Genomic DNA, 19,551 nt, shown 5'->3' with positions numbered 1-19,551 from the left:
TTCTCCATGTTAAATTTCCCTTGTCGCTAGAGTGGCCCAAGGGGTTTTGTAATGCTAATTCCCATTGTCGCTAGGGTGGCCCCATATACTACTATTACATAACTGTTTGCCTGAATAATAATAATAATAATAATAATAATAATAATAATAATAATAATAGAAGATGATGAAGAAGAAAAACAACAACAACAAGAACAATAACAACATTTTCAAATATTTAGACTTTGCGACCAGTTAAGGGTTAGTTAGGTTATCTCCCTTCAATCAAATTTCAACTGTTGTAACAATAACCTTGATTTTAATCTATGTTATGCAACTGACCTATTGAAATTCATATCACTTTACTGCCGCAAGAGAAGAACAACTAAAAAAGTCATCTAGTTCTCTTTCTGTAAATTTCCTCACAGTGCTGACAGGACGTGAAGAATATACATTCCAGTTATTACCGTGTTAAGTTACGATCATGGTTGATTTAATGTTGCCACAACTCTTTATATGTTTGCATGTTCGCATGCCAACGGTTTTCGCGTTTTGTGTTTGTTTCGATACATGATCCAATCCATTACAACATTTGCGTAGGATATTATTTGCAATGTCTTGGGATCCATATGTACTTATGTTCATGTAACCTTAGTTGTCCTTTGGGAATATTATTGATGCACAAATGCACATTATGTGTTTTTGTGTTTCAGATTTGATCTAATGCCGGTTATAGATTATTATATGACATATCTGCAGACAAAAGAAATGGGAAATGGGAGAAACTTTCATTAGTCATATGGCGTGGAATAGCTAGAAGTGTATAGGTTCTGGGACCTCACTACGACCCCAAACACTTTCAAGAATATTGTAATTCCGTTCTTATACGTGTGTTCTCAAAAAGGATACAAGTTAAAGCGATATAGCTGTCTCATTCAATCATCATACTATCTATTATCTATTGTATCGGCCCAAACATATTTCACAGAGATGTAATGAAATCGACTTCGAACACGGAATGTCTTTTTGTAAAGTTTCCGTGCAATGTACTGATATGGACGAAATTCTGCTTGGCAGCTCCGGACCCTAAGAAGGCTCGATCTGTGTGTGATGCGGAGACTAGATAAATGCCAATACCGTAAAATATCAAAATAGATTTTAGTTAGTAGCCGATTATAGATTTTGGATATATATGGAGCAATTAGTGGGATAACTATACGATCTTTGGTATTACTGTGTGCAATGATTCGTTCCACTCGGTTCCAAAACTGTTTTGGAGAATGGATAATACACAATGACGCATGTGACTTCGTATTACTGTCACACTATGGTTTTTGTGGCACCACTAAAACAGGAATAAATACGGAAAGAGTTGTTTGCCCTACACTTATCACAATGAAGAAAAAGTTAATATACACTTCATCCACTTCAACTGACACTTAGGTTTGATCACTATTTAGCAAACTTTATGCTGTCTGAAGCAAACAGCATATGAAAAGTGTGACTAATCGTGTGTATTCAAGTAATGATACACTACACATGCTTTGCCTCCTTTATATATGCAGAAACGAATTTTACACAGCGTATGAATTATTATATTTCCAATGTTATTATACTTTTCTGTATCTATAATTTAACAAACTATAAAATGTATTTATCCTCTTATATATATATATATATATATCACATCTACGTTCACCCGTGTTCATGGTCGAGAAAGTATAGGCGTTGGTGCTTGCAGTCAATGAAATCGGAAAGTTCCCAGGGGGACACTAGTTCGAATCTCCGTAGTGCATCAATTAAAATTCTCTAACCTGTGTATTATATTGTTGTTTATTCGTATTTATAAACCTTCGCTTAGTATTGTCAAGCATTCTCCCGTAAAAGCCATGGATAACACTTTCCACATTACTCACAACACGTATCTTTTCTTTATATATCTTCTCCCACGTTTTGTTTACTGCCTTTTATAGCATATTTTTAAATTTTAAAGACCCAACGAATTTTAAATCCATCAGTAGAAACAACTGAAACCTTTTCTCAATCCACAAGGCTAGAAATCTACGATAAAGTTATGTTTAAAATTCAATTCTAGGAAAATAAATAATTCACATTATTTACAAAATATTAATTCTATAAAATTATTCGAAAACCCGTATGTGGGCAGGAAAACGGTATAGTGTCTTATATGACGCCATCGTATCATATCAGCAGTTGTTTATCCAATTACTAACAAATCAATCTGCAATTCTTTTTCCAACAGTTATATTTTTTGTGTTTGTCATTTTATAAAACCATACCGGGGAACCATCCCTGCTTTCTGAAGAAGAGCATGGTTTAATAACAGATTGCAACATATTTCTATCAAATTTGTCTTAAGGTACCAACTCGCCATTTTCTTTGTAAAGATTATTCACCCTTTTCTTTCCATCATTATATATTATTTTTAAATGCAAACGTTGGTCTTGGTTTTCCCATTGCAACAATTATCTCAGTCTTTAAGGCATTTGACGTCAAGTACATCTCCTCAGAGCAGTTGTATTTTCATTGTAACAGTGTAGCTATAAAATACGATGCTATTACCCTCTTAAAATAATACCAGAAAGACCTTGATTATATGTTTGTTTGGAGATAATTTAGTACACAAGTGATAGGCCATTAATGTTGTTCTAGGCAATTAATTTCCAATGTTTTAGATAAAAGACAACAAATTAATAACACATTCATGCTTTTTATGTTTTCACCTTCTGCCATAATATGAGTTAATTGTTTTTATGTTGTTATTATGTTCATTTTTGTTGTCTTTATGATGAAGGTCGATCAGAATTAAAGCTATAAATAGCGATTTAAAATCATTGTCATTCACGCCTTTGCTCTTTACTATAGCACAGATGAAAGTTTAGGCCGTTACGAATTGAACAATTATTCTTTTCGTATACTCGTGTAATAGTAGCGCCATGATATAAAATTCTTCGGTTCCTTTAATCAACGCTGTCGAGAATTTAAAACTTGAATTGAGTTGTTCATTTCTTTATTATGAGGCACAGTTGGTTAATAGTTTGTGATATATAGTTCATCAACTGAATTTAAAAAATATTTTCAACATGTTTCATCAGATGTTAATAATATTGACGTTTATATAGCTGATGGTCAAAGACATAACTTGGACCAAGACCGATAACTTTTGTATAGTCGAATGGTCCAAGACAGATAACGTTGCTATAGTGGAATAGTCCAAGACAGTAGTGGAATGGTCCAAGACAGATAACTTTTCTATCGTCGAATGGTCCACGACAGTAGTAGAATGGTCCAAGATAGATAACATTTCTATAGTCGAATGGACCAAGACATATAACGTTTATATAGTAGAATGTTCAAAGATGGATAGCGTTTTGTTAATTGCATGGTCCAAGAAAGATATATGAGTTTCCTGGTTTTCAACAAAGTATATAATCTATTTCCTTTTTATACTGCAATAAATGGTCTTCTAATCACTCTCAACTCTACAATTATATTCCGTCTGTCGTGTGTTAATTTTCCGAATGTCATTCTAACTACGATTTATATTGGATGATAATTTGTTTTAAAGTAAATTATACCCGGGAAGGTTAATTTGGTCGTTCTTTAAGGACTTATCGGACCGGAAGCGCTTCTCCGTTTCTCCTTGAGAAATACTTGGTGTATTTGAAGCACTTTCAATAGAGATGAAGAGGTAGCCTTTAGTCCTACATTTTCCATACATTTTCCTTTGCTACAAAAATTTCTTGGAATAGACTGAAACAACTCAGTAATAATTTCAAGGAACACTTTAAAATGGCCCAACAATGATATCTTAGGGCACATATGAACAGCGTATCAATTATATCTCAGAGCACATATAAAAACACATCTCTAATATCTTCGAGTAGGTATAAACAGCCCATCATTAATATTTTGCAGCATATAAATACAGCTCATCACTTATATATTGGAGCACATATAAAAAAAAATCACTAATATCTTGGAGCACATATAAACAGCCAGCCACTAATATCTTGAAGTATATATGAACAGCCTATCACTAATATCTTATAGCACATATAAACAGTCTATCACTAATATCTTGGATCACATATATAAAAAAAATCACTAATATCTTGGAGCATATATAAACAGCCAATCACTAATATCTTGGAGCACATATAAACAGCTCATCACTAATATATTGGACTACATATAAACAGCCAATAACTAATATCTTGGAGCACATATAAACAGTCTATCACTAATATCTGGGATCATATATATATATAAATAAACATCACTAATATCTTGGAGCATATATAAACAGCCCATCACTAATATCTTGGACTACATATAAACAACCAACCACTAATATCTTGGAGCACATTTAAACAGTCTATCACTAATATCTTGGATCACATATAAAAACATCACTAATATCTTGGAGCATATTATAAACAGCCCATCACTAATATCTTGGAGCAAATATAAAGAGCCCATCACTAATATATTGGAGCACATATAAACAGCCCACCACTAATATCTTGGAGCAAATATAAAGAGCCCGCCACTAATATCTTGGAGCACATATAAACAACCCACCACTAATATCTTGGGGCAAATATAAACAGCCCACCACTAATATCTTGGAGCATATATGATTAGCCTATCACTAATATCTTGGAGCACATTTAAACAGTCCATCTCTAATATCTTGGAGCACATTTAAACAGCCCACCACTAATATCTTGGAGCAAATATAAACAGCCCACCACGAATATCTTGGAGCAAATATAAAGAGCCCATCACTAATATCTTGAAGCACATGTAAAGAGTACATAACTAATATATTGGAGCATATACCAACAGGCCATCACTAATATCTGAGAGCACATGTGAACAGCTCATTCATACTATTTTGGAACACACATTTACAGACTGTCAGTAATATCTTCGAGAACATAACAGGTGATTAATACTTTTGATTGCCATACATCATATGCGTCATTTAGTGCAGTTCTTACTGGACTCAAAACAATGACTTTTAACAACAATAACTGCATTGACAATGGTAGTCGTTCACTTTCCTCCGACTCAATTTTCAAATATTGTAAAAAACTAAAATTATATGACTTGGTTTTAGTGAACCTTAAGCATCTTCGAGGCCATATCATAGTCCTTTTATTTCCACTGTATGAAAAGCAAGTAAGAATATAATGCCACATTGTATTATCTTACGTTTCCGCGGTGCTGACAGACCATATATTCATCATCCTTTAAGTCACAGTCGCCGATTTCAGTTTGGTTCAGCTCTTTTATTTTTAATACTAGTATTATTCGCATGCCAAAGCACTTTGGTGTGCATTCACTCTTCCAGGAAATACACAATCAGTTGCAGCATTTGAACAGGAGAGTTTTATGGCGGTCTTTTGTCTCTTATGGTGATATAATTTTAATTCACCCATGCGATATATTACTGATGCACCACATACAAACGATATACTTAACAAACAGTAGCCGTTATAGACTTGTATTTGACATTTTATGAAAGAAAATAAGGGGGGGGGGGCGATGACTAAGTTTCCATATATAAAAAATTATAACTAAAGATTAAATGTAAAGTGGCAAACGGTAGTGAGTGGAATATGAGTTCGTTATTCTACTCTCACCCATTTTCAGGAATATTTTAATTGTGTTCTTATACATTTTATACTGAAAAGAATAAGCATACACTCGGTATAACCTCTTTATTTACCATAAAAAAAGTTCTTTTCTAGGACATCGGCCATAACATAATTTCTAAATGATTTTCAGAACACCGGGAAGTCTTTAGTAAAGCTATCGTGCAACTTACTGATAAACAGGGAATTCTGCCTAACAGTTCTTGGTTCCATAGTGGATTGTTCCAAGTGCGAAGGATCGATGATCAATACGAATTTGTAAAATTAGCTCATAGCTTTGTTTTTGTTCTCAGCCATTGGTAAGATTAAGAACACATATTGATGCATTTCTAGAACTCTCCGACCTTTCAGTATTATTAAGCCAATTGATTCCTTCGGCGTGGAAAACCGTATCTTGCTCTATCATTTACGGACTATTTGTGCAAAATTAACTATTTTTTCTGGGAGTTTTTGCATCATTTTTCAGCACTCTCTATATCATTTTACTTATACTTTCTTTTTACGTATATCAATATATTATTTGCATGAGAAATGCAGTTGTAAGAACGTTTGAGAACATCCCAATTTAACTGTATGCAATTCTAACATTTTAATGCTAATTTTATGACGTATAAAAAAGTCATCAAAGACTAAATGACTGTGATGACGCTGAGAAATGCCACTTTCATTCCTCAGCTTTCATTATATCATGTCAGAATGACTGTGATGACGCTGAGAAATGCCACTTTCGTCCCTCAGCTTTGATTAAATTATGTCAGACAGAATTGGAAAAACAATGTATACTGACTAATTCTCAGCTCATTCCACGAACATATTAATTTCATGATTTTCAATTGCCTTCAAATTTTTATTAACAACAACATAATGATAAGGTGCAAGTCAAATAAACCCTTATGTCACAACTAATTTACGAAACCTTTCCTTTCGTTTATTTGGTTATTTAGTTTTATACTCCCATTCAATTCTATAAACGTTTGCTTAGTTTGAATTATTAAGAACTATATAAAATATTATTTTGCACATCTAGGAATGTGTGTATCTAATAGGTCTCGAGTTAGAAATAGGCAGTAAAACCACGTAGTTACCTTGCAACGATTCTAACGAATTCTCAGCTTCAAATCTAATCGTAACATCAACTTGAGTGATACTAAGACTAAATTAGCAGGACCTCATAATTTCGTAAGAATTCCATTCCACATTATCTTCAGAACGATCTATGGAACCTTTATTTTCAACGATAAATTCTAATCGAATATGATGCACCTTATTGTCCAAATATCTGGAAAACTTCATTCGTTTGTCAGAAACCTTCCGGCGATTGGTTAAGACAAACGCAAAGAAATGTCGTGACTTGGTATTTACATATTAATTAAAGCGTCCGACACTTAGTCAACCAGTTGACTAAATAATCAATATATTTGGTTAAGATAACATGCAATCCTATCAAAGTAATGCTCAAAGTTAGCTCTGCAAAATAATGGAACAGACAAATGGAAGCAGACTAGATTTGTTATGCTCCTGTTGTATTTTCAATGGTGAATGTGGTTGATGGCAGTATTCTCTTCTTAATTAAAGGCACTGTTTAGTGATACGTTTTTATATATACGGATTTTGACATAGATCGATAAAATCATGTTAGGTTAAAAAATATCTAATAAATGTGTCAACGTTCTGTTAATTAAACAATTGCTAAATTAATTCTTGACGAAGATTTGATGCTGAGAAAATGAAAATAAAACGTACTCGTCAGGACTGGAAAAATAAACTACTTTTATCTCCACTTACAATGAATGTAAATCGATACATTAGTTTTTCCTCCGGGTTCAAAGGAAAACAAATAACATGATACCTATGCATCAAATACACAGCACACCTGAAATATATACATGAATTTTTCACGCAATGACTATTTTATCTGTTACTAAGGGAAATATACATGATAATTATTTTTTGAACACCTGTGGTCAACTATCTATCGACATTTCTCTTTCAATGTAAAACAATTTGTTTATAAACTTATGATCACAGGGTAAAGAAAATATCATTTGTTCAAGGAGTTTGCGTGTACTTTGGTTATTGTCTTTCTGACTGTGTCTGGCCAACCACTCATACATCAGCCTCTATATTCGACGTAAGTCAGGACAGTGTAGCCTACGTTTTTAATGTAAGTTAAGCACTAGACCTGCGCTGCGGTGCACTTTACATGTGTTTAATTAACACAATACCCGTAGTTTTATATGATGGGTTAAACGATACGTTGTTTTCTCTCTAGCTTTTTATGTCAAAATTCAATAAAAATAAGAAAACAGTCCAAATAATGTTTATCCAATTGTGTATCTACAGTTTATCATAGCATCGCATAGAGGTAGTTGCAGGAATGCACATAAATTTAATGGGTTGAATTATTGTCCCTTTACACACACACACATACACACACACAAACACACACAACCACCACCACCATCACAGCCAAAAGCAACACTATCGGGTGAGTGTACCACACATGTTGCGGCTAACTAAACCAACAATGTACCGATTGTAACATTCGGTACTTCTGCTTTCACATTGTGTCATCGGGATAAAAATAATTCATGATAGAGTTCTCAATGGCTGCAAATTAAGTCTGAGGTGGTTTCTTTCGCGACTTGACGAGGAGGTTCTGATTGTTCCAAATGATATTTTTTCAGTATAACCAAACTGAAGATGTCGTCGATCAAATTGTGAGCAAACACAAATGACCGATTAGTTACAAATGTGGTCACCCAACCATTATCTGTTGGGTTTTTTTCCATTGCAAAAACCACAAAATATCACTGAATGCGCTTTGAAACTGTCATATATGGATTGTAAGGCCGTGTAAAAGCGAGAGAGAAAAAAAACAACACAAACGGTTATCTCAATAATATAATTTAAAGTTCAAATTTTAAAAAAAAATTACACACAAAATAGTGACATGCCGTTAGGTAGCATCGTAATACACTTGAAACCATTATCCCTATATTACAGACATAAATTTACCTATATCTTTAAATAGATACCTATTTCACCATTGTCTCATTGAATATGTGAACGATATACCAGAACATGTTTTGTATCAACGGTGATCGGTCTAAAACAGTGTGTGTCTACATGTGATCAGCTGGTTCGTGACGATCAAGGTATTGTTCATCATGAATTCTCATCCTTAACAAATTACACACACACACACACACACACACACACATATATATATATATATATATATATATATATATATATATATATATATATATATATATATATATATATATATATATATATATATATATATATATATATATATATATATTATATAAAACTTGTTGCTCGTATTCGGTCTTGAAAATCAAGATGTGGTCTTTTTGTGCTAGTATCAGAGTCCACAATCGCTGTAACAGATGGCAATATACCAGGTTTATGTTTACGATGCTCTCGACGTGAGCCGTTACAGCAGCGTCTCCAGTATCGCCGAAAGTAGATCCGGAAGTCACTAAGCCTTCCGGCGTAGATGAACACATTAACTGCAGAATTGAGATATAAAAGAATCCGAACGCTTGCTCTGAAACAAAACATGTGGTATTTACAACTATGATTATATGAATATCACCAGATGCAAATGTCAAAAATATATTGAATATAAATCAGAAGGACTAAATATGGATGCTTTGATAAAGAACACTGTTTTTGAAGTGTTTTCTTCCTGAGAATACATCTTTTATTGTAATGATACATGTACATACATTTTGCTATGTTTACGTGAAATAAAGTCTTAACAATTATGTCAGCAAGTCGATTATTTTTACTTGAACTCCTAGTTGGATGAGCTGTTATCTCTACATAGGATCATACAATTTAATTATTTTCATACTACTCGCAATATAAACATAAACACAATCATTTACTTTCTTTGTATTTGGAACAGCGGCACGAACGGTGCGTGGAACATATGGTAACTATTGTATTACTTCAGTACAATTGAAAACACTTTTGCAGTTAATATTCTGACGAAATCATTACTTCTCCGTGGGAAATAAATCAATCAATACATCAATCTATTCCATGACTATTTATCAACATACCTTATATAATGATTTATATGACAGCCGTTACATGATGCAGAAACAAAGAAGTAAACGATCACTGGCAACCATGACAGTGTAAAGAATCCCAATAAGATGGACACCATGATTGTTGATTTGATTTCTCTTTTAAAGACAGTTTGATTTCCGTTTCCGCAAAGTACGTTGGACCCATTTTCCTGGATCGCCATAACCTTTGCCTGAAAATTAAAAAATATTTGTCCACGAAAATGAAAAAGGTATACATACTAGTATTTTCAGTTATTGTATGCATGTGTGTGTGTGTGTGTGTGTGTGTGTGTGCTTATCCCAGGTTTCAAAGTAAATTTCCGGAAATTATTTCTGTCAGAACATGCAATTTGTTATTTCAGAAATAAAAGTCGAATTGTATGCATCTGCATCATTACGCATGCACAGACTAACTTTTTACAGCTGTATAATACAATGAGCTTTAGGTTCCTTGTAAAACTGAGTCACGTCAGTAATTGATAGACATCAAACCGTCAGGACAATGACTTAGTAGTATTTGCATTTTGATATAGTGGATTTCATTACATATAAATCCTTCTTTCTTCAATGTTGCCAAATATTTTATAAAAGACAATTATCAGACCGTTTTAGTCACACCTGTTTCCGGGCGATCCTGACGATGGGGATGTAGAGACCGACCATTATACACAACGGAAGTAGCAGCTGCAGCACCAATAAAATCCCCACGTACGTGACAGGGAAAATCAGCTCGTATCGGCAGACTCCTACATAATTCTCTGTCAACAAAATAGATTAATAAACAAAACTACTTTTAGGCATTTCGTGCATAATGATATAATAGTTTAACATACCTCAGTGATTTCCCTCTGTAATTATCAAAACTAATACTGATGCACTCAGAAGTTTGACGAAAGTTATGTCTCACTGATTATTAAGCTCCTTTCTAGTTCTTTATTAATTCATTATTGACGTATTGCACATTATCATCGTCTTCCTGTGTATAAAGCGTAAATATCAAAGCGGAAACTTGTTATGGTCATATATCAATAAGTAACACGTTAGCAAGTGTGATGTCTAAGAATTGCACACTTAGTGGTTCGTGCTTTCGTATAATTTACACATTTTGTTAATATAGCGTTAGATCTTTTCTCGAAATTTGCAACAAACATCTCCAACCTGATCTCAAGGTCCAAATATAGACATACGGCAACTTTATTTAACGGGAGCATATCCTTGCTTAAGGTTTGATGACCAACACTGTCCAAATTCTCTTTAATTGCAAGCAACCGACACTTCTCTACTAATGCATGATGCACTATCCATTAGGATCTGTGGTGTTTTAATTCTAGTGATTAGTACTCACAAACAGCATAGGCCCAGATTTGCCAACGCATTGTGCGACAGCGGATCTGGGTCTATGCAGTTTGCAGTTGGTGCCGACTTATACTGTTTGTATCGTAAACGGGCGAGGTGGGGTGATCTGTTCAGCAACTGCTAAAATATGGCACAAACATTTTTCATAAATGTATTACGCTGACGATCGTGGAGATAAAACTCGTACAGTTTTGAGCAATAGCTGATTCTGCGCAATTTCATTTTTCACTATTTACTTTCTGATTGAATTTTATCACAGGCCACATAAATGCCATTCCGATTAATGAAATTGAAATATGTTTCTATATATTCAATCTATTTGTCGATCTTACATCACCTATGTCGTACATAAATCAGCCAATAGAAGAATGATATGATCCTAGTTATTGGTAGATTAGTGTTGTCTGATGGACCTGAAAATATAAGTATTAGTTTGCACCACGCACCCTCAATTATCACGTATACATATCACATTTCTCAAGTGCATACAAAGAGGTATTTGATTCACACACACACACACACACACACACACACAAACACACACACACACACACACACACACACACACACACACACACATATATATATATATATATATATATATATATATATATATATATATATATATATATATATATATATATATATATATGTATGCAATTGCACAATTCTACTTACCTGGTTCATACATAGTATACAAGGCAATAGATGTTCCCTGCGACAGTAGCCATATTACTGCTATAGTAACAAGAGTGCTTTTGTCGGTGACGTATATGTGATACCGAAGGGGGTAAACGATGGCGAAGTATCTAGTTGTTGTTATGGCAACCAAATGATAGGAAGTACAAATCTCCAAGGCCAGCACCTCCGTGACAATGATTCGACATACCGACCATCGACCTGCAATTTTAAAGTAGATGTTAAATTGTCGTAAGTACCAGTGTAATCCAGTTCCAACAACAAGAAACATATTTGCAAATTTGTAAACACTTCCTGTGGCGCAAGTTTTAAAAACAAAGTTGCATAGCGAGTAAAACTAGAGTGAATCAGACATTTAAAAATTACTATATAAATGACCTGTGTATAGTATATTATGGACAGGGATTTTTCAACCAGCCTAAATATGCAGTATTGTATTTTCGCAACAATTAAATTAGAACAGTTCCGTTAGCTGTAATGGTAATAGTATTGCTGAAGCTTTTATCCGCTGAATTTTGATGAAATGCAAGGTGCCTCATACCCTGTCCAAAAAAATAAATACATTATTCCCAGTCATGACCGCTGTCTACATAGTCTTTAAACAACATTAACTAGAGAGAGAGAGAGTCAAAAATCACCACAGTATGCTTTTCTTTCCGTATTGTGCTTTGCAAAGACAACCAATAATCTACTAGGAAATGAAGCTGAGTATAAAAATTGATTTCTATCAAAGATTATATATTCTATTTATTAGTGGTGGTATCCTGAATATACAACATGGTGCGATGAGTAGGCTCGTATTTTTTTAAATTCCCTAAAACGTTGACATACATCGATACAGCTTAACAAAGCAGTACCAACTGTGAGACGTAGATTTTCAGAGATTTTGTCATCGAAATATACAGTATATCAACGTTATTACAAAATATGCAAAATGGTTCTACTCAGCGATCAGGTGACGACAGATTCTCCATGATCCTGAGTGTGAATACATCCTGCTACAATCGTGCGACAGGATACACTTAAAACTCAGATTGCCTTAACTATTAATGACTAACTGTAAAGATCATATTTCCTGATTGAGAAGGAGCTGTCGATATAAAACTTCGTGTCTGACTAGTGCAGAGGTACTTTCACTTTTACCCTTCTTCATGGTCTATCATACGTATTCCTGTTACTTACTGGCATAAAGAGTTTATTCATTTCTACAGGCAATTGTAACAGTTTTGCACGTGACATTATCTTTTATGGGTCGTATTTTGATCTGTTCTTCTAGACATTTCTCTAGATACGACATGTGCTGGCAAGTCATTTTTTGGGTCAATCATATTCGGAATTTCGGATGGGCATCTTTTGCAAAAATCTAATTTTTACAAACAAAAGTCGTTGGTAGGAAATGCTTATTTGAAGTAGTCTTCGCGGTTCCCTTCTGCATGTTTTCAAATAATCACGAAGAAAAAGAGGGTTTAATTGATAGAAATTTATGTCGGTACCATTGTATTGTATAAACATTGTGCTAATATAATTCTAATTGATGAAATATATTTTGAACTGTACCACACCCCTTATACCTACACACCCACTTTCATGTGAATAATTTGCTGGCATATTTTTTATACGCAAATAAATCTGTTACAATTTTAAAAATTCTGGTTCACCATTAAAAGTCCTCAATGATCGTAATTTTAGTTTTGTGTACGTCTCATCTTAAATATCATATGGACAACGTTCTTTTGCATACCAGGGCCCAGCAACGTGGAATGCATTGCCCACTAAGCTTAGACACAAAGACACAGCGATCACATTCAAGAGTTTTTTTAAAACTCACTTTTTTTCGACTGCAGGAACAAACTTAAAGACCTAATATTGTTCCCTAAATATTAAATGTTTACGGCATGCTTTTATGTTTTCTAATTTCATGGTGTTTGTTTTATGTAATAATATCATTATATATGTTTTTTCATGTTATAGGTAATTGTCTAATGTTGTAAAGCGCTTAGAGCTTCTAAAGATTAGGCGCTATACAAAGTCCTCATTATTATTATTATTATTATTATTATTATTAATATCAGGCCAAGCTAAGCTGTTTGTGATACACAGCAGCTTGATTTTGATTGATCCAAAGAGGATGTGCTGCAGTTTTGAGGTTTACAATGCTCGCTATTCTACACTGCCAATGCAATTCTCCTCTATTTAAACCCTGCTGCTTCAGTATGAATGAGCATGCGCCGGATGGAGCGATCCTGATCTAGATCATCCCTAGATTCATGGTCAATGTTGAAGTGTTTCAAAGATGACTAGAGAGAATCTTTAAGGCGTTTCGTCTACCTAAACTGACAACGCCTTTCCTTCTTCAGCATACAGTAGAATAACTTCTGTATTGACTGCCATTTGGCTTGATTACATCATCACTGCCTTGTCATGTTCTTTGTGTTGCACAATCCAACAAGTCGATCAAATATCGTCGATTAAACCAACAGGGCAAAAAGTTATGTACAGTCTTTGTCGCAGCCGGTGTTGCACTGAGCCGGTGAATGTTATACTCGCATGTTGTTGGCGTTTCTATAACCTTTGTGGCACTATAGGAGATCCAGTTTAAGTGTTTAATATGATAGGGAATTATTGCAATTCAATCATCATCTGTTGACTTAATTCTAATTGCTTCTGTAACATTGTATTAACAGCTTCTGCCGCGGTTCATTCTTATTGACTACAACATTTCGGTTATTCTAGCAGTATAGGTAACACAATACAACTTTTCAATGGACATAATGTTCACAACCAAGATTAAAAGCAAGCAAAGAGGTTAATGAATAGTAGTGTTTGTTTAAAATGGAATTTATTTAAAAGAAAAAAGGAAATGATGAAAAATATTGGTATAAACGAAAGTTTGGGATGCTAAATTATGTAGTTTTATAAGACAACATTAATATACAATGTTTTTCGTGCATGAATAGCTATATGGAATTGCTTTCATCTTGATAACAATGACAATTTCAGTAAAATAATGAACTTTTCGTTTTATTTCTGCTTCGTACATATGACATGCTAAAGTCATTGTCAAACAGTTTTCATGCACGACAAAGGATAGCTGCCGTGTATGTTTAAATTAAATGTTACACTTTTAAAAATGGTTTGGAAACATTTGATCCGCCTCCATTTAATTTGATACCGTAAAACAATAAATAAGTATGTATTGTTTTTGTATAATAATTACATCATTGCGATGTGTGGCATATGCCTCATTCTTTTTGGCATGTATGATACCCAAAATATCTTGCACGAAAATGTTGAACACAATAATTACACGATGTTTTCTTTGTGTGATAGACATTTAACAACAGCGGAAGTCTTCTGTTATCTCGGGTAAAACCTAATAATTTAATATAAGTGTATATTCATTCATTTAGTAATGTTAAAGTTTTAAAATGTGTCCGTCTTTTTTTAAAATATGTTTTAATATTGTCAATTTTTTATAATTCTACAATATCTAAAGAATATAGGTACGGCACATCTCATCAAGAAATCGTTTATCCATTATCATAATTATTTACTTAATACTTATTCTGACGCTTGATTTCAGCCCTGTAATTCTGTATCAAACCAATGTATAAATATCACATTGGAAATTGACAATGTTGTCAAGTTTGTATCTCTAATATGGAACTATAACAAATTAACGTGATAATTAATGTTAAACTTTTATCAAAATATATATTTTGTGACAAAAGTAATAAATACTTTGAATGATGTGTGCATTGATGCATTTCCAGTATATATTGAATACCGTAATAAATTTACAGTAACGATCACGAAACATCATATGACGTTAATTCAAATAGATATGCCTCAGGGCTGTACACGTATGCATCAAAACCAAAGCGTTAATACTTCTAGGCCGACATCAGTATTAAAATGGAATCAAAAATATGAGTTGTATGTATGTATGTATGTATGTATGTTTGCTATCGTTACAATGTCTGAAGTGTGACAGTTTATTGTGATGTCTAGCACTGGGGCATTATGCCGCAGACATGTAGCATGATGTCCCACCCAGTCACATTATCCTGACACCAGACTATGTATGTATGTATGTATGCATGTATGTATGTATGTATTTATGTATGTATGCATATTTAATGATATATATGGATAATTGTATATGAGTATATATGTGTACATGCAGAAAATAGTTATAAAAATGCCTTCTTTTTATTTTGCTCTCTCTCTCTCTCTCTCTCTCTCTCTCTCTCTTGAATCAAAATATAATACTTCGCACTAGTGTTACCCATTCTTCCCTGTAACGTAATGTGCACTTACACTGAATTGTGCGGGAGTCATTGAGTTGGTACCCTGACCTACTGCTACCAATATACGGGCAATAATAAACATACATAAAGAATCTATATCATAGTTGGCCAAAATATCGTCTTTGTTGCAATAGTAATTTGACTAAATTTGATATTGAAAAATGACAAGGTTGTCATTGATACGTATCTCAAATATGGAGTGATAACAACTTATTAACTGTTAAAATGGCATTATATTTATATCATAGTCGAACAAAATAACGTGTTTGTCTAAATATTAATCTTACTTTTCTAAAAATACTTGCATGCAAAGATAGAAGAAAACAATCCACAATTGATCAGTCAATCTTATTACGTTATACTCTCAGGCAGGTAGGCAGAAAGACATACAGGTAGGCAGAAAGAAAGAAAGAAAGAAAGAAAGAAAGAAAGAAAGAAAGAAAGAAAGAAAAAAAGAAAGAAAGAAAGAAAGAAAGAAAAAGAAATACATTATTACCAAGAACTGTACTGAAGTTGGCAAATTCAAGATGAGAGATGTTGTACAACGGGTACACAAATCCAACCAAAAGATCTGAAAATGCAAGGCTAGCGATGTAATAATTACACGGCTGTTTTAGGCTTGCATTTCGTGTTACTGCAAATATTACTAAAATATTTCCAGGAATATTGATGCACATTATGATCAAAAATGTTCCGTAATAGTAACACAAAAAAGATATATCTTCGACACTATATGTTTCAACACCTTTGGTTTTATCCTCAGAAATGTTCATTTTGATTGCAATTTAAATGTACCTCATTTAGGACAAATTACAGTCGCCATCTACAATGTCATTCCAACTATCAGAGAATGCCAGTTTTATATGAGGTCGAAAAGGATAGTCTGCGAGAAAAAAAGATAACCGCACTCATATTGAGACTATCGATTCGCCCTAATCTGTTAATTATTGCTCAATGTCTTAGAAGCCCAGAGGAGTCTCTAGAGATGCTTGGACAAAATCAATAAATACATCCGATCAATCTTAGTAACGTTGCTTATGTACCTTGTTAGTCTTGTAAAGTTCATGCTGATTTGAGATACAGCTGTGAATTTTGGTGTACGATCATAGGTGTTTGAAATGCGATGTTGGCAAATGGTTCAATAGAAACTGAACACACTTTAAATATTTCGGACCTGTGGTGGGAGGAGATTACAGTTAGTTTAGCGAAGAAAAACGTGTGTAGAGTAACCAACGCATAATACCATTCATGTTCAGTGGAAAAGGTAGCAGCGAACAATTGTTACTTTTTTCCAAAGTTCATAAAGAATTTGGTGAGATGCATATGTACATATTTAGAACTACACATACACTATAACTGAATGACAGGAACGAGCTAGTGGTCAACTAACAAAACTTTCAAAAAAATTAATTAAATGTTTCTATGTTTTAAAGAATACTAATAGTGATGTCATCCATCTTCTTGTAATACACAGTTTATTCTTCACTCAACTTCTTTTGCTTCGTTGCCCTGGATGTTTATTATTTCAGACGGAGAAGTATTCATATTATTTAGACATTTTAGTAATCCTGTGTGGGTGCATTCTGTATTCTTTAAGATACAATATGTATTCAGTGTTACGTGTTTAGGCTCTCATAAACAGTAACACAAACAAAAGTGAAGGCAACAAGCTTTGTAAAATTTAACAAATAATTGATTTCCCTGGAAAAAGGTAAAAATGAGAAACATAAATTACGGCTTTTAGAATCAAATCCAAAAATTAATCCAAGAATAATCCAGGAATTAAAAATTAGAAGTCCTTGTAATAAAATGTAGTCAGTATATTACTAAAGTGTCAATAGTTCTTTGCTGAACCACATAAAATAATATTTCAGTTTTGAATGCCGAATAAAATTTCAATAAATGCCTTAGTCCAAGAATTCTGTATCAGCAGTTAAATATTCCCAGGGAAAAGATTTAATAATTCCATAAGATAGAACTTCAACTCAAACTGGTCACAATAAAAACATCTTGACGTCTAATTGTTTAAAAGCCAAACTGATTTTTTTTGTCAAGACATCACTATTAAATCGGACTACTGAACAAAACAGACGCCTGGATAAGGGTCAACCCTCCAGTGAAACTAGAATTTCGAAATAATTGCTACATGTTTCGAGAACAACGTAAAAGCTATTTACATGTCTAAAGTCACTATTATTAGTACATCAGCACATTTAACATTATTGGAATTGATTCGCAACATTCCATACTTTAGCAGTGGTGATAGAATATTTAGGATTAGGTGGGATTAATTCACAGTAATGTAAGTGTCTGAATTTTGACTTTGTACTGAAGAAAAATGAATTTTTTGTTGAATTTTCAAACTTGTTGCCGTCAATTCTTTATGTTACTTAGTTTAAGGCCATCGACTCGTAACATTATATATATATATATATATATATATATATATATATATATATATATATATATATATATATATATATATATATATATATATATATATATATATAACACCATTCACGCGTTATGAGTATGCACTATATACAGTTTTGGAATTATAAATTATTAAAGTTCACGTTTCGTTCCTTTTGAACATCCATTATTGCCATAAAAAAATAATAATCAAATATTGTAAAAGGATTTGAAATAAAGATCTCTACATTGTGAGTTCATTTCCAGACAGTATCATGTCATCACGAACATTTACGTACATATACTAAGTGTTTATACGCCTATTGCCTTCAAGTGTGCATTTCACACCTGGGAGGAGCTAGCACACATAAGATAGAAAACCTTTTCCCAGTTATCTTGCCTTTCATAATTTGTACCATGTTTGGTAATGAAATATAATAAACAGTTAATAAAATTAACTTTAAAACTCGTACCAAAATCACAGAAACTTCTGAGTATAGGATTCATCATTTCCATTTAGATGCGGTAGACAGGTATATGACAATCAAAGTCTTTCATTTGAAATGGGGAGATGTCCTCATGATAAAATGTGTGTTTTCTTTTCAGATATTCATCAAGTTCAATTAGAGAAGGACGTTGGGCGGAACAAATAATTATGTGAATATATTGATATCTTTACATCACTTTGAAACATCTACATTTTAGTTTAGGTTCGAAAAATTAAGTAATCGTAACTGTGACGTGGTTGGTATTGTATATATTTATATTGGCTCAACTATTTTCCACATATGCTTGTTTTATTTGGTCCAAGTTAAAAGTGCTTGTAACAAGCAAACTCTATACACAATTACAGTATGTTCAATACCAGGCTGTCTTTGGAGGGCATGATGTGGTAAAACAACCCGCCGGGCTTGATACAGAGTTTAGTGGCTATATTTAAAATAGCCATGATTGTAACCAAACGACTGTGCCTGCAATGGATCAGTGAGGAGTGCATGCAATGTT

The 19,551-nt window shown here is 33.3% G+C and overlaps 1 protein-coding gene across 1 annotated transcript; it reads right to left on the bottom strand.

Moving 5' to 3' along the window:
- Nucleotides 1-8,990: 8,990 nt before the first annotated feature.
- Nucleotides 8,991-18,634, bottom strand: LOC149797163 (adenosine receptor A1-like). Its single transcript, XM_089960724.1, has 5 exons — nucleotides 16,631-18,634; nucleotides 11,804-12,025; nucleotides 10,388-10,527; nucleotides 9,761-9,960; nucleotides 8,991-9,240 (listed from the first exon to the last, which is right to left on the bottom strand). The coding sequence occupies exons 1-5, from the start codon at nucleotides 16,905-16,907 to the stop codon at nucleotides 8,991-8,993; spliced, it is 1,089 nt and encodes a 362-aa protein (XP_089816850.1). The 5' UTR covers nucleotides 16,908-18,634.
- Between the last annotated feature and the right edge of the window lie 917 nt (nucleotides 18,635-19,551).

This window comes from Sinohyriopsis cumingii, chromosome 6 (genome assembly GCF_028554795.1).
Source record: "Sinohyriopsis cumingii isolate HCF-2022 chromosome 6, ASM2855479v2, whole genome shotgun sequence".
In the NCBI taxonomy this organism is placed as follows: domain Eukaryota; kingdom Metazoa; phylum Mollusca; class Bivalvia; order Unionida; family Unionidae; genus Sinohyriopsis; species Sinohyriopsis cumingii.
This window is presented reverse-complemented; position numbering and strand designations above follow the sequence as displayed.

Coding starts and splice junctions, on each gene's coding strand:
- LOC149797163 (XM_089960724.1), bottom strand. CDS start 16,907: ATGAACATTTCTGAGGATAAAACCAAAGGTGTTGAAACATATAGTGTC. Junction 9,961..10,387: donor TCAGGATCGCCCGGAAACAG/GTGTGACTAAAA, acceptor TTTAATTTTCAG/GCAAAGGTTATGGCGATCCA. Junction 9,241..9,760: donor CATATAAATCATTATATAAG/GTATGTTGATAA, acceptor GTTTTGTTTCAG/AGCAAGCGTTCGGATTCTTT.